This window comes from Miniopterus natalensis, chromosome 20 (assembly GCF_054644295.1).
Source record: "Miniopterus natalensis isolate mMinNat1 chromosome 20, mMinNat1.hap1, whole genome shotgun sequence".
In the NCBI taxonomy this organism is placed as follows: domain Eukaryota; kingdom Metazoa; phylum Chordata; class Mammalia; order Chiroptera; family Miniopteridae; genus Miniopterus; species Miniopterus natalensis.
The window spans coordinates 13931135-13946780 of NC_142100.1; the positions used below are offsets into that span (position 1 = coordinate 13931135).

At 40.5% G+C, this 15646-nt stretch overlaps 1 protein-coding gene across 3 annotated transcripts in view; it reads right to left on the reverse strand.

Annotated features, from left to right (window-relative positions):
• Positions 1-15646, reverse strand: part of SPECC1L (sperm antigen with calponin homology and coiled-coil domains 1 like) — a 109257-nt gene that overhangs the window by 37562 nt on the left and 56049 nt on the right. For all 3 annotated transcript variants that reach the window (XM_087828557.1, XM_087828558.1, XM_016204292.2), the window contains 3 exons: positions 14178-14268; positions 3659-3742; positions 1091-1247 (listed from right to left, as the gene is read on the reverse strand). In XM_087828557.1, coding sequence (XP_087684683.1) covers positions 1091-1247; positions 3659-3742; positions 14178-14268 — 332 coding nt within the window. The remainder of the gene's footprint in view (positions 1-1090; positions 1248-3658; positions 3743-14177; positions 14269-15646) is intronic.

A 15646-nucleotide genomic window follows, 5' to 3' on the forward strand; every position in this document is an offset into this window, starting at 1 on the left:
TCTTAATTCTTAATTTCTCTTGATACTGAATTCCTCCTAATACTTCTTAAAGAGGAGTTTTCTTCATTCCTACAAACAATGTATGCTAAATTTCTGACATCAATTTTTTCTTTCTAAATTATAAATACTTTTTAGTCCCAAACGGCTCCTGATATAAGAGAAACGGGAATGAGAATAAAATATAGTGCATTTTCATGTATTGCTTCTCCATGAATAACAGCCTCGAGTTCTCAGCCATCTTTGGTACCTCTCATTCTTTCATTCCTTTTCTAAAAATCTGTTGCCAAAATTAACCATCTTGTCCTTTAAAAACCTCCTGAGCCCAACCCTCCTTTCATCATTTCCACAGCTATCACCCTGGTGCAAACTTGATAATGTTGTCCCACAAGCAGTGTGATATTCCTTTGGTGCTCTCTGCAACTTCGGTTCAGAGGAGAGTAACCCTTGCATCACCTTCTCACACTAATTTATTCATCCCGCTTTAGGGCTGTTACCATATCAAAGTGGCTCGATTCGACTCTAAAGAGGTTCTACTGTACAGCTGCACTAGACCCAGTCAACCTTACCCCACTGCCCCCGGTATGGAGGCACACACCTTCCGGTTTTCTGTACCTACCCTCTCTGTGTATGCAGTTCCACCTCCTCACCTATTCATCTTTTTTGTACATTCACTCAAGTGATTGGCCTTAACAATAACGCCTGCCTTCCCTCTCCATCCACTGTCCTCAAGGCCCCACTCAAATTCTACTTTTCTAGCCTTCCCTAACATTCCACCCACACCCCCAGTATTTGAATTTCACAATTCTTACTTTTGTATTCAACCATTCACTAATTGAAAAACCCGAAACACCAACTGCTTGAGAAAGAAACCATCTCTTTGGGGAAAGAAATGATCTCTTTAACTTTGTTTTACTTTTTACTTCTATACCATCTTACCCAATTCTGGGCATAGAAGAGATGATCAGAAAATACATAACACTCAGTGAAAAAAAAATCTGTGCCTGAATGCATTACTTTCTAACTTGATCATTTACTCTCAAAAGACCAGGAAAGGTGTGCATGAAATGCATCAATATGAACTATTCTCTACCTTATCCGGCTTCGGGTGGTGGGGGTCACAGATGCTGTTGGGGAGGAGGAGAGGGAAAGCTGTGGCGATGTGGTGCCCATAGCCATGAGAGAAGCCGGTGATGCCCCCTCGGGTGCAGAGATGTCTCGTTTCATCTCTTCACTACTTCGTCGAGACACTGAAAAATAGTTATTAAGCATTTTATAGCAAAGATTTTTTTTTTTTAAGGAGAGAGAGAGAGAGAGAGAGAGAGAGAGAGAGAGAGAGAGAGAGAGAGAGAGAAAGAAACATCAATAATGAGAGAGTCATTGATCAGCTGCCTAGTCTGCAACCCGGGCATGTGCCCTGACCAGGAATCGAACCCCGATTGCCTGGATTCTAGGTTGACGCTCAACGGCTGAACCATACCTGGCCGGGAGCAAAGATATTTTAAATTGAGCTCTTTAGACATTTTCTCCAGCAGGTTCCAAGAGCAGAAATTATTGTACATGAGGAAAAACTAAAATTTTCTTTATCTTACTGATAAGTTGAAAGAATTTCTCTTTTAAAAAACTATAATAAAGGTACAGTAGTTGAAACATTAAGTCTCATATCCCCTGACAGTAAGCAGTGTGTCTTACCCACCCCTGTAACACTCACAGTTCCTCCCTAAAACACAATCAGTACTCGGCAAACATTCTTAATTGCAAAGACAACTAAAAACCAAAGGCTATAAAGCAGTATTTGACAACCTCTCATTCTCCACTAAGATCAACATGACCCTTCAAAAATTAGCCAGAAACACCGTTAAAAGGATAGAAAGGAGATACACTTAATTCTGGGTCAGGCTATGTTTTTAAAAACATGAATCAATAAGACAGAAAACCAAAAGGTGTCAAGTCAGCTACTAAGAAATAAAAATAATGAGAAAAGTCCTACTTTGAAAGTCTGGCATAGTAAGACACTATCTTGTTAGAATTACAGAAAGTTCTGAGAACTGTTGGAAGTAGCAACTTCAGCAGTTGATAATAGAGCCACATTAAAGCAGCTTTCTAGCAAGAATGCACCGAGTACAAGCAGGTGCTCACAATGCTGGGCTGAGCACAGTGAGAAGTGAGATATGAATCAAGTTTCTGATCTCAGACAAATTCTCTCTTACTTCTGAAGACACTGGATATGAGGGATCCATTAACTGTATCACCTCTGGGCAGCTGTAATGCAGTCAATGTTATATATCAATAATTTCCCTCTGATTAGTGAAACTGCTTCCCTTTTACTGATTAAAATTTTCTTGATAATTTTAGGATAACCACAAACAGACTATAACACTGCCTTAGAAAAGTAATGTCTTTAAAGACCCAGAAGAGAGAGATGCTTTATCCTATTACATCATCTTATTGGAATAATAATGCATTTACATATTCTGACATAATTTTATAATTATTATTGATCTTTCTTTCAATGTCAGATCTCTCTATGCCTCAAATCAGCAGTATCTTTTAGTGGTATGCTAGGAAACTGAATGAGAACACCTTTCATAATTTTATATAAAACAGAAAAAACAGGATGAGAAAAATAGGAAGAACTCTGTGATAGGAAAAGGCTTTGAGATCTGGGCTTTGGGAAGGTAGGTTTGGCAGGAAACTCCACTGATTTAAAGACCTAGCTATGATGTATAAAAACTGCCTAACTAAATCCACAGACAAGTGGGATGTTAACTGTAGGACGCAGAATTATAGGAATTTCTCCTTTCCTGGCCCAATTTCTGGTTGAGCTATTAAGAGTAAGAAAAGGCCGCAAAGGGAAACTAAAGTGAACAATGGATAAACTGAAGAGTTAACTCCAGGAGACAGACAAAGTAAGCCCATCGAATTCATCATAATGGAATGGCTGTATCGCACAGGAAAAAATCTGGCTTCCAGAGAATTTCTGACATACTCTGAAATAACTCTTCAAAAACAGCATGACACAGCTTGGGATGAATATTCTAACCTTTCACAACTATATCCACTTTGTATGAAGCTATATTTTCAGCACATCATCTAACCCACTCTCTAGGCATCTAATAAATACTTTTTGTTGTTGTTGTTGTTAACCCTCACCAGAGGATATTTTTTCCACTGATTTTTAGAGTGGAAGGGAGGGAGGGAGGGAGGGAAAGAGGGGGAGGGAGGGGGGAAGAGAGAGAGAGATAGAGAGAGAGAGAGAGAGAAAAACATCGATGTGAAAGACACACTGATTGGTTGCCTCCCGAACACACCCTGACTGGGGCCAGGGGGTCGAACCTGCAACCCTAGTGCTGCCCTTGACCGGGAATCAAACCCGTGACCCTTTGGTGCACGGGCGAACACTCTAACCACTTAGACACACTGGCCAGGGCTAATAAATACTTTTTAAGTGAATGGCACTATTTCGTTTCTGTTTTTTAAAATCGGGGCCAAATGATTTCTAAAGAAGAAAGATATAATAGGGGAAATTCGGAGTAAAAAATAATCAACTCTGAGTTAAAGAGGCAAGTACAGTTAACTAAGTCTAAAAAGAAAGTATTCAATACCATTACTAAAACTTGGGGAAGTCTTTTTAAAAGAAATTTCAAATAAAAGTCATTACCTGAGATGGTCTTGGCACTTTCCATGGCAGGTACTCTTGGCAGAGAAGCAGGTCGGCTGGTTGAAGATGTTCTTAATAGATGCTCTGCACAAAGTGGAAAGGGTCACAGTAAAGATACCTGATACTGAACGCTGAAGTAACAAAGGTAGCAAGAAGGAAAGTTTTATTCCTCTCACCCTGCTTTCCCAATCCAGGGCGCTTCAACAATTCCCCACAGAGTCTAGTTATACAAAACCACTTCCAGAGACAAGGAACATGGGAAAACATTTCATTCAATGTCTTATTTCTAGGGATGAGACATTTGACACAGATGAAAATGCTTTAAATCACCAACTGCCACTTATCTCTTTGATGCAATTCAACCAAAATTCAAAGATCCTTTATTGTATCTACGTCTAAAAAAGTACAAGCTAAATAAAAGACTTGCCTCTGTGCCTACGTACAGTTAGTGAGAAAGCCATACATATACATAACAGACAAGTCAGGATGGAATTAATTAGAATACTAGAATGGTAAGTGCTCTCAAACCACAGAGGCAGAAGCCATCCACTTTGACTTCAGGGAGCAGGAAAGGCCTCAAAAGCACACTGCATGACATGAAGCTGGGTTGCACTAGTAGAGAAGAGGGGTGGGTAATAGTATTTCAGCCAGACAGTACACAGAGCAAAGATACAAGGAACATTCAAGTTGAAGAATGATAAAGTCCTAGCATGACTAAAACATGGGCACATGGGAAACAGAGAAGGCAGCAGAAAAGGGGCTTTAAAGGGAGGATGAGACTGACTGGCGAGACTTCATTACCTGGTATGTGGGGTTTAGTCTGAGGGCAACAAGGAAGCATCAGACATCTTTGAACACTCAGGAAAGGAACAATCAGATACAGCCTTGACTCTCTGTATTTGCAGCCTCCCCTTGTTCTACTACTCCCTTGCTTTCTAAACACAAGCTGTCTTGGGAGTTTCTTGAGTCCCTTGAACATTGGCAAAAGCTGTTTCCACATCTCCTGTACTCCTCCATTCCCTCCTTAGCTTGGCTCCTTCACATCTAGGTTCAACACTGCCTTCTCAGGACCTGCTGCCCTGTAGTGGGAGCCCCAGAACACAGACCAGCACACTTTGTACTTAGGGCTACAAGCCCGACAAGGCTGTCATCAGGCCAGGCCAACAAGCAGAAGGGCAGGCTAGATGTGTTCTGCCTGGTTGGGGTGTATTAGGGATGTGTGATTAGGATGAGGGAAAACACCACCTCTTATACTTAATGAAGACTATTAGTCTCATTGACCAAGAAAGTCCCTACAAGAAAGACTTTTTTAAAAAGAGAAAAGGCAAGATTTACCACTAGTCAAATAGTTTGTTCAAAACCTTTTTTTAAGAATTGACAAACTTAAAAAAATTCCCTCTCCTAATACCATAATGTCAAAAGTAATGGCATATGGCATTATCTTTCAAGAAGAGCACATCTTTTACTTTAAAATTTATTTTCTAAGCATATGAGGAACATCTGGCCATAATTACAAACTACTTGCAGGGAAAGAGAGTGGGAAGGATGAACTTGCTTTCTTAATGAAGACAGGACTTACACAGCCTAGAATCATTACATCTTTCTTATCATAAACATCACATCTGTGCAAAAAGCTACATGCAAGCATCATGAGAATTCTGAACCCTGTTGGCAGCTGGCATTCATCTTCACAGGAAGAGCATTATTGTGCACAAAGTCTGACAGACAAAACAAAGTAGCACCCAGAAATAGTGGGAAACACAAGTCAACATTTTTTTATTTTATGAAGTGTTTTCATTGAGAATCAAAGAAGTGGTCAGAGGCACTTGTTAGAGTAAGAATACATGTCCATCTACTACTGCAGTAGGCAGGCTGGATTCCATCTTCATGTCAAATTGTCAGTTTATCCCTCTTCCGGAAATAAGATTAGTGTATTACGGGAGAGTGTGGCAGGCAGGAGAGATCATATTTTACAGTAACAGAGTCTACTGTCATATGGAGCTATTTAGTCCATTCACTAAACAAAAATCACTTGGGTGTTCACTACTTGCCAGGCACTGGACTTGGTGCAAAGGTCAGAGAAAGAAAGATAGGAGGCAGGAAACTTGCCCTCATGGAACTTGGAGTCTACAGCAGAAACCAGACATTTAAAAAATCATTATGGGTGAAGGATGCTAGCACAGAACAAATACAAGAAGCTCTGGGAACACAGCAGGGGATGTGACCTGCTTCTCAGAAGCAATCTGGAAGGGCCTCCATAGGATTGACATCTCAGTTAAGACTAGAAGGATAATTAACAGCTTTTATACAGGCAAAGGAGAACTTGGAGAGGAGTGTTCAGTATACACCAAAGGAAATCCATAGGGCAGGGGGAAGAGAGGAGCCGGTGGGGCTGCAATCAGGCTGTGAGGGACAGACCAGGCAAGGGCAAAGCACGCAGGAGATGCAGGCCAAGTTAAGGAATTTGGATTTTATTCTGTTAGCAATGGGGAACCAATAAAGGTTTTATTAGTTAAGCATTTTTTTGGCTGCAGTTGATTAGAAAAAAACCGATTGTACAGAGTAGACATAAAAATGTGTTTGACTTGGGTGGTACCAGAGGAGAAGAAGAGAAGATTCAGAGGCTCTTCAAATAGGTAGAATCAACAAACTTGCTGACCTACTAGATATGGAAGTGAGAGGAAAGGAGGTTCCACATACAGACGTAAGAAAGGGAAAGAAATAGGAGGAAATGAGATGGGAACACATTGAATTTGAGGACCATATAAGATACCCAGGGAAAGATAAGGAAAAGGCAGCTAGCAAGGGAGTTCAGAAGAAAAGTCAGAGTGAATATAGTTTTTGAAATTATTAACATATAGCTGATAATGTGATAATGAATGAACATGATGACAAGGAGGTTAGGGTAATCTTGGTCAGAGCAATTTCATACATTAGTGGGGACAAAAGTAAGATAAGAATGTATTGACGAGTGGGAGACAGGAAGGAGACAAATTGTGCAGGGAAAAGAGAGAAAGTATAGTAGCTAGAGGAGGTAGGAAGAGGGAGAGGATTTTTTTTTCTTTTTCTTAACATAGGAGAGATGTGAACATTTTATTTTATCTTTGTTTTTACTGAATTTATTGGGGTGACACTGGTTAACAAAATCATACAGGTTTCAGGTGCACAATTCTACAGCACATCATCTGTACACTGTATTGTGTGTTCACCACCCCAAGCCAAGTGACATTTGAGCATTTTAAAATGACAATGGAAGGGAGCCAGCAGAGAGGGTAAAGTTGAAGATATGTGTAGAGGGCAATCACAGTGTGAGGCTAATAGCATCTATGAAAGCCCAAGGGGATGAGATCCACAGCTAAGATGAAAGGATAAATCTAAACAGAGATATTCTGTTCACTTCCGACAGACAGCAGTAACACGAGCATATTAGGTGTGCTACTTAATTCTCTCTTATTTTAGAAATCATAGAAATAAATAGGTACAGGCAGTTGTCCCTTCATTTCCTAACTCTACCCAGAAAGGGACTGGGAACTTTGAAACCTCAGTAGCAATAAGTACATTTAGCATCCAGATCTTGTTTTCTAAATATTATTCTCTAATAAAAGTAACCAGGGCTCTTTGGAGAATTAGTTGATTCCAGAGCTGGGGGGGGGGGGGGGGGGGGCAGTCTGGATCATACTGGAGTGCCCAAAAGAAAATGCTTTTGGAGGGTTGGAGGGGAATGGTGCATCAAGAGAGCAAGGAGTCCATGTGAAAGAGCTCCCAATGGCCACGGCTGGAATAACTTGAGCAACAAAATAACAATAGTAATAGATTATAATCCAAAGAATGAAATAAATATCCATGAGTCTATGCTAATACAAATAAATGCTATAAATATAACATTAAGTATAATAACATAATATAAATAATTCCTTACAAAAAGAATAAGGAAATAGGAAATCACCACTAGAACACCACAGTAATTATTAGAAATTATTAGCATATAGCTAATAATTATTTTAGCATATACAGATGCTAAAAATCAGTGAGAGAAAGTTTAAGCAGGAATAAAATATTAATTACTAGCAGACAGCCACCTTAACCAAGTGATCAAGGTCAACATCACCAATAAGACACACTGACATCATGTATCCCCTGATGTATACCCTGATATAATCCTTCCTAATAATATATAACCTCAACCTAATCAGGGGAAACAAACAAACAAAGTCAGACAAACCCATACTGATATTCTAAAAAATAACTGAGCAGTATTCTTCAAAAATGTCAAGGTCACAAAAGACAGGAAAAGACTGATGAACTGTTGGCAGACTGGTAGAGACTTAAGGAGATAAGACAACTAAATGCAAAGTGGGATCCTAGATTTGATCCTGTAACAGAAAATGAACATCAGTGAAAAATTTGGTGAAATCCAAATAAAGTCTGTAGTTTAGGTTAATAACATTTCAATGATATTGATTTCTTACTTTTGATAATTACTCTATAGTTACACAGGATGTTCACATAAGGGAACCTGGGTGAGGGGTATAAGACGACTAATATTTTTGCAACTCTTCTGTAAGTCTAAACTGATCTCAAAAGGAAGAGGTTAAAGACAGAGAGAACACCTTAAATACTGCAATGCATGCTCATGTGTATTGACTACAACTTATTGTGAAAAGCATTAAAAAGTGATGGAAAGATTAGAGGGATGGATAAATATGTGATAAAGAGAATATCAGAGTACATCTGAAACCTGTATAATTTTGTTAACTGTCACCCCAATAAATTCAATAAAAAAACTTTTTAAAAGGAGAGAATATAGGAAAATGCTGTAGAATCTAGATAGTGAGATGCAAATATTCACTATACAATTTCTTTCCATTTTTCCGTATGCTTAAAAACTTTCATGATAATATATCGAAAAAACAGGAGCCTAGTTACTTTGGTTTATCAAAACAAATATCAAGCAGCACAGAAAAGATAGGGAAGATGGGGGTGGAGGGGCTTTAGAAGTGAGTAGATATCCATTAGACTACAAATACAGGAGGGTAGGATTTCTATCTCCATTTCTCCTGACAATTTCCCCACTGGGCTGGATCTAGGGCTGAGACAGAATCTGATTTAGATCTACGCTTTAGAAAATGAAAATTGCTATGAAACTTTTAAAATAGAGGCTTCCTTTTCTTTTCTTTATTTTAACTTAAAAGTAAAGAGACAACAACTTTCAACAAAGATGTGGCACTCTAGTAGTAAAATCTCCCAACTTTGTGTCATGTTTATTATATGTGCCCTTCCCATAAATCAATTTTTTCAAAATACTGAATTTTTAAAGCCCTGGCTGGGTGGCTTGGTTGGTTGGAGCATCATCCCGTACACCAAAAGGTTGCAGGTTCGATCCCTGGTCCAGGCAAGTATGGGAGGCAACTGATTGATGTTTCTCCCTCACATGGATGTTTCTCTCTCTCTCTCTAAATTGAATTTTTAAAAAATTTCAGGTGAAGATTGAAACAAAAAAATTATCTCTCTAAGCCTCAAGTAATACAATTTGGACAGGTAACAGTATGAATTTCTTTACGGAACATGATTCCACTTAGTCTAATCAACTTTCTCGGATATCTGTATGTCTGAGCTGGTGGCAAAGACATTGCATTGACAAGATCATGCTGATACTGGGCAACCTCAGGCTCTCCAACCATGTGAACCATCAGCTGAGGTCTTCACTTAACCTTGTAAGATCACTGTGCAAATGGGGACAGTAAAGACCTTGTCAACTACCTGTATCCATGTATCTGGTACTAGATCTATCCTTTCCTGCTTTGGCCACAAGTACTAATTCACATCCTGTCTATTAAAGACTTACTGAGGGGACACCAGTCATGGCCCTAGCCATTTAACTCAACTGCTGGCAAAAGAGCATTTGATTAGTCCATTTATAATAAGATTTCGTTGGTCTGAAACATTCTGCAACTGACATTAGCATGATGCTAAAATAGAATGAAAAACCCACACCTATTATAAAATACTTAACTGGAAAAGACCCACAAATTCTCTAACTTAAGTGTAGTAGAACAAGAGGCTGCAGCTTTTTAAATTTCAGTAATGAAGGCACTAAAACTCTCAAAATGAAAATTAGACTGTTTTTTTAATTTATGGCAAGATAAAAGACACAGTCGAGGAAGAAAAGTCTGGATAACTATGGTGGCTTTTTATTACCAAGAATCATTTGGTTGTTCTCAGTTTTGTAAGTGGTTCTTTTTCTAGTGACTGTGTAAGAAAAGATCACACTATCAACAAATTCTCAGATAAAAATTCGCCTAAGTGTGTTTCCCTCTGTCTCCTGTCTTTGCACTGTTTCCACTAAGCCCCATTAAGGCATTATAACAGACTGAAGTGGAGAATTAGACCGTCATTAACACAGACTGACCACATACACTCCATGCCCAATGGCATTATCGTGTGATACATTACCTGATAATAAAATGAGGAAAGCCAGAAAAAGATTTGATTCAGAAGGCCCCAGAGACACTTAACACATTTAGTCTGTGTTTTCAATAACCTTGGCTCACAGGCCTTCCACACCCCATTCCCCACCCACAAAAGCCAAGGCAACAGGAAAAATGAAATAATAATCTTTGCCTAATTTCCCAAATTTGTCTTTTTCTAAAGGGTTCACTTGGGGTGCTTATGAAAATGAACTTTCCAAATTCCCTTTCCAGGAGAGCCCACGTCAACAGAGCTGAGGTAAGGCCCAGGGTTCCCGATTTGGTCAGGTGACTCAGGCAAGTCTTATCAGTAGGTAAGTTCAAGAAACACTGTAGGTGCTGGCTTTCCCTGGTAAACCTTGCCCTGCTGTGAGCAAATTAAGACGAGCCTGGAGGGTGGCAATAAAAAGGGGAGAAGGCCTCAAGGGTTGGCTTCAGCCTGGCTTTAGGAAGTTTGGAGAGGCCCCATTTCTCACTACAGCATCCATGCCCTCCTCCAGGGTCACTGGAGCCTAGGGACTCAGCATTCTTTGGTGTCCCAGGATCACCTCAGTGCTCTCCAGATAGGGGCCTCTCCCACAGGGTTGTCACAGGCCCAGGGTTATACACATTCTCAAAGGCTGTGGCGTCCTGGTTCCTGGCTCCAACTGTAGTTGACTGTGACTGCAGGTCAGAAGGCTGACTTTACTGACAGAACTGGGGCATATGTAACAGGCAGGGGACTGGGAGTGCTCCTGGACCCTTGGCTTCCATCACTGCTCTCAGTGCACGCAGCTCTTTTAAGATTCCCAAAACATAATGTGTGTTGATGCTTTCTCACAGCCACTGCAAAACCCTGCAGGCCTTGGCTGCCTTGAAATGAACTAAAATCTTTTACTCGTGGACAATTAAGAGCCATCATTCTCAGCCACATGTGCTACTAAGAAAAAGTTCACAAACAGTTATAGATAAGTAAACTATATAGTATGTTAGAAGGGATGAGCGCTAAGGTTGAGAGAGAGAGATCAGAGAAAGAGGTATATGAAGAAAAGATTACAGTTATAAATATGGTGTTCAGGACCTCACCCAGGTGAAATCTGAAGGAAATCTTGCAAGAGCAAGCCCTCTTCCTAGACAAGTGTTCCAACAGAGGAAGAGCCGCCATAAGCCTACTATGTCAGGAGTGTGCTTGAGTGCCCCAGGATAGCAAGGAAGCCAGTGTGGCTGGGCAGAGTGACCAACAGAGAAAAAGGTATTACAGCCAGAGAGGCAACTGAGGCCAGGCTAGGAGCGTCTGGAGGCCACTAAAAAAAACTCTAGTTTTTCTGAAAGAAATGGGAGACATTGGAGGGTTCTGAGTAAAGTGGCATGTCCCAATTTATAGTTTTCAAGATTATGCTGGCTGTAGGGTTAAGAATAGACTGGGAGAGAGATTAGGAAATCTTTTGCCAGAATCCAGGTGAGAGATGGTGGTGGCTTTGACCAAGAAAGAAGGTGGTAGTGGAGGAAGAGCAATGTTCTGATTCTGGATATATTTTGAAAGTAGAGCCAATGGGGTTTCCTAAAGAACTGAACAGGTCTCAGATATGGGGTCTGAGACATGACTCCAAAGGGAATTAATACTGACTCCAAAGTTTCTGAGAAATAAAATTGCCATTAACTAAGGTGGAGAAGGCAGATACAGACTGAATAAGTTTGAAAAATGCAGGAATCTTGTCCTGGACGATCTCAGTCTAAGAGTATTCAACATCAAAATGGCAATGTCAAATAAACAATTGGATATATGAATCTACAGTCCCAAGGAGAGGAACAAGCTGAAGATATAAATTTGGCAGTTCTCAGAATAAAAACAGTAGTTAAAAATAGAGACAGACACAGGATACAATGACAGGGTGAATACAGACAGAGAGAAGACAGGCCTAGGATGGAGCTCTAGGGCACACCACCACTACTGGTTAGGGAGGAGGAACGAGCACAGGAGCCAGAGGAGCAGCCAAGGAGGAAAGAGAAGATGCAAGCATGTGGCACCATGAAAACCAAAAAGAACATCCTGGAAAAGGGAGTGCTCAATAGGGCCAAATGCTGCTGAAAGTTCACAGGAGATTAGAACTGAAAGCTGACTGGGTTAGTGAAACAAGATTGGCAACCTCGATGAAAACATGTTGATGAAAAAGTTAAGGGTGAAAGCCCGACTGCAGGGTTTAAGAGATCCTGGGAAGAGAGAGATTTAAGAACCCCATGAGCTAGATACTCATGATTATTCCCCATTTACAAACAAGGAAACAGTGTCAAACAGGTCAAAAGCCCTGTGAGGGCCGATGTGAGGCCAATGATCTATGCACCATACACATACATAATCCTTGATGGATACATCTGGGAGGTGAGGGTGGGAACAGGGTTAAGGTGTAAAGAGGGACTTTAAACCTTCCACTATTTGTTCCCATAGCCAGAGGACCTTCTAAGGGGAGAAAAGACCTCAGGGTTATAATTGACAGACAAACCACAAGCCAAGGAGCAGGGACAGAAGGCAAGTCTTTGTGCAGGGAAAGCAACAGCAGTACCATCTTCCATTGTCACCTAAATGTGTGTACGAGCAGCTTATTTGAACACTCAGGACTGGCAGGTATAGGACCAGTTCCATTGCCAAACTGAACTCTTCCTGCACTGGTGGTACATGGGAGTCCATGGAGCCAGTCCTCTAGGCTCTTTAATGGAATTATTCTCACAAGTCTGCTTATTTCTTCCCCACATCTGTCAGAACCGTGTAGTCTTACCCACAGAGCCTATAACCAAGAGAACACACAAAGGAACACATGACTGGCCTCTATAAGCTAAGAGGCAGCCTAGGTTCTGAGTGATGTGCATACCTGCTGGGCATCTCCACAACTAACCCAAATGAAGTATTGCTTTTCACAGCACCATACCAATGCCACAATCCATTTTTCCAATGCACTTCAGCACTGCACATAAAATGCAGTGTGGATAAGAGGAGCTCTGACCTTAAAAGGGAGGAGACCTGGGTTCTGGTACTGACTCTACCCTAGATAGCTGTCTGAAAATGGGCAAGCCCCTTTACAAGTGCAGAAAAGAATTACTGGGCCTCATCTTCCAGAGTCTCAGTTTCTTCTTATGAACAATAGAGAGCACAGAAATTTTAAAAATGGACTTTGGAGCCTTGGCCGGTGTGGCTCAATTGGTTGAGCCGTAGTCCTGTGCACCAAAAAGCTGCCGGTTTGATTCCACGTCAGGGCACATACCTGGGTTGGGGGTTTGATCTCTGTTTGGGGCACATACTGAAGGGAGTTGCTCAATGTTTTTCTCTCATATCTTTCCCTTTCCTTTTTGCTTTCCCTTTCCCTCCCCCTCCCCTTCTCCTTTCCTCCCCTCCCTCTCTCTCTGCAGCGTGCCCACCAGTGAGGATTAAAAGGTAAATTTTAAAAAAAGGGGCTTTGCCCGGTCAGGCATGGCTCAGTGGTTGAGCATCAACCTAGGATCCAGGAGATCAAGGTTCATTACCAGTCAGGGCACATACCCTGGTTGCGGGCTCAACCCCCCAGTCAGGGGCATGCAGGAGGCAGCCAGTCAATAATTCTTTCATCATTGATGTTTCTCTCTCTCTCTCTGCCCCCTCCTCCCTTCCTCTCTCTGAAATCAATAAAGATATATTAAAAAGGGGGGGGGGGGGGGCTTTGAAGTCTGACTGCCCATGTCTACCATTCAGTAACTGTATTAACCTGCATTAAGATACTTTATGAAGCCTTTTCAGTGTCTGTAAAATGGAGATAACAATCCGCACACCATGAAAAACTATGAAAACACAGTGCCTAAGAATAAAAACTCTCTATTACTTATCATGATGCTATGAGAGAGCTGTCTTCCGAGATGCACTTATTAATAACTAACCTTCCCATTTGTAATTAAGATATATTATTAGTAAACTTCTGAGAAAGATGTATACCAGACTGGCTTAAACAATGTCAAGAACAAAGAAGATAACAATTTAGTTAGCTAAAAAAAGGTCAGAATTCAAAAGTTAATAATAAAAGTGAAATACTGCAACATATGAGATGTACCTTGAACAGGGATTTCCCCATAGTTTGGTCTCTTATCTGACAGGGCTGTCAGGGGTTTAGATGTAGAAATTGGTCCACTTATGGAATGTCTCTGAAATCATAAGATAAACATTATCAAGTTAAGTTAAATCTAGAGCTGGGACTCACATAGAAAGCTAAAGAGAGTAAATATTTAGTTATGAATTTGCATGATCCCTTTCAAACTGTTACAAGGCTGAAACTCCCCCCTGCCCTGGCATATAACATGACCAATATATCATTTTAAAACAGAAAGATCCCACATGCCCAGTTTTCCTCAAAGATAACATGTTGTATATCTACAGTATAATGTCACAATAAAGACACTGACATTGGTATATACAGACAGAATGTTTCCATCACCACAAGGATCCCTCCTATGGCCCTTTTACAGTTACATCTTCCCTTTCCTTCCCTGACCCCACATCACTGACCCCTGGCAACCACTGGTATTCTGTGTATAATCTCATTATTTTGTTTAAAGGGAATTCTTAAATATCACATACCAATTAAAGAAAGATGTGCTCCTATTGTACTTTTATCAGCCATTCAATTCATGCCCTGGTTCCAGATAGATTTGAATTCTGTCACCTACTCTCTGACTACAACCGACCCAATACAACCCTTCATAAGCTTTATTACCAGCTTCCTCAATCCAGTCTTATACATACATCCCTCTGTGAGCAGCCAGAAGTATGCACCAAACACTGAAAACCTCTCAGTTCTTCTGCTTCATCTCCTGCTCCTTACCATGATGTTCAAACACCACCAAAATGCTTATTTCCACAGACCATGCTGTTGACCATCTCTCTTTTTCTCAGGCTTATTTCCTCAGCTTCTGCCCAGTCCTTTTTCATCTAGCTAACTTATAATTACACATTTCACTTTCCCAGGAGAAGTGTTCGAGAAGTTCAGTTTCTCCACATCCTCACCAACATTTAATATGGTCTTGTCATTTTAGACATCCTACAGGGTGTGTAGTAGGACCTCACCATGGATTTAATTTTCACTTCCCACCGACGCATGATGTTACATTTTTATGTGTTTCTTGGCCATTTTTATATCTTCTTTTGGAAAGGGTTTTTACAAATCATTTGTTTATTATTAACTAGAAGGCAAACAAGTCTTCTTTAAATAGAAGTCTTTTGATGGATAGCTGTATTATGAATATACTCTCCCCAGTCTATAACTTGTCTTTTCATTTTCTCAATGTCTTTCAAAAAAGTTTTAAATTTTGATGCCAGCCCGGCCGGGCGTGGCTCAGAGGTTGAGCATCGACCTAGGATCCAGGCGATCAGGGTTCGATTCCTGGTCAGGGCACATGCCTGAGTTGTGGGCTCGATCAATGACTCTCTCATCATTGATGTTTCTATCTCTCTCCCTCCCTATCCTTTCCTCTCTCTGAAATCAATAAAGATATATTAAAAAATAATAATAATTAAAAAAATAAA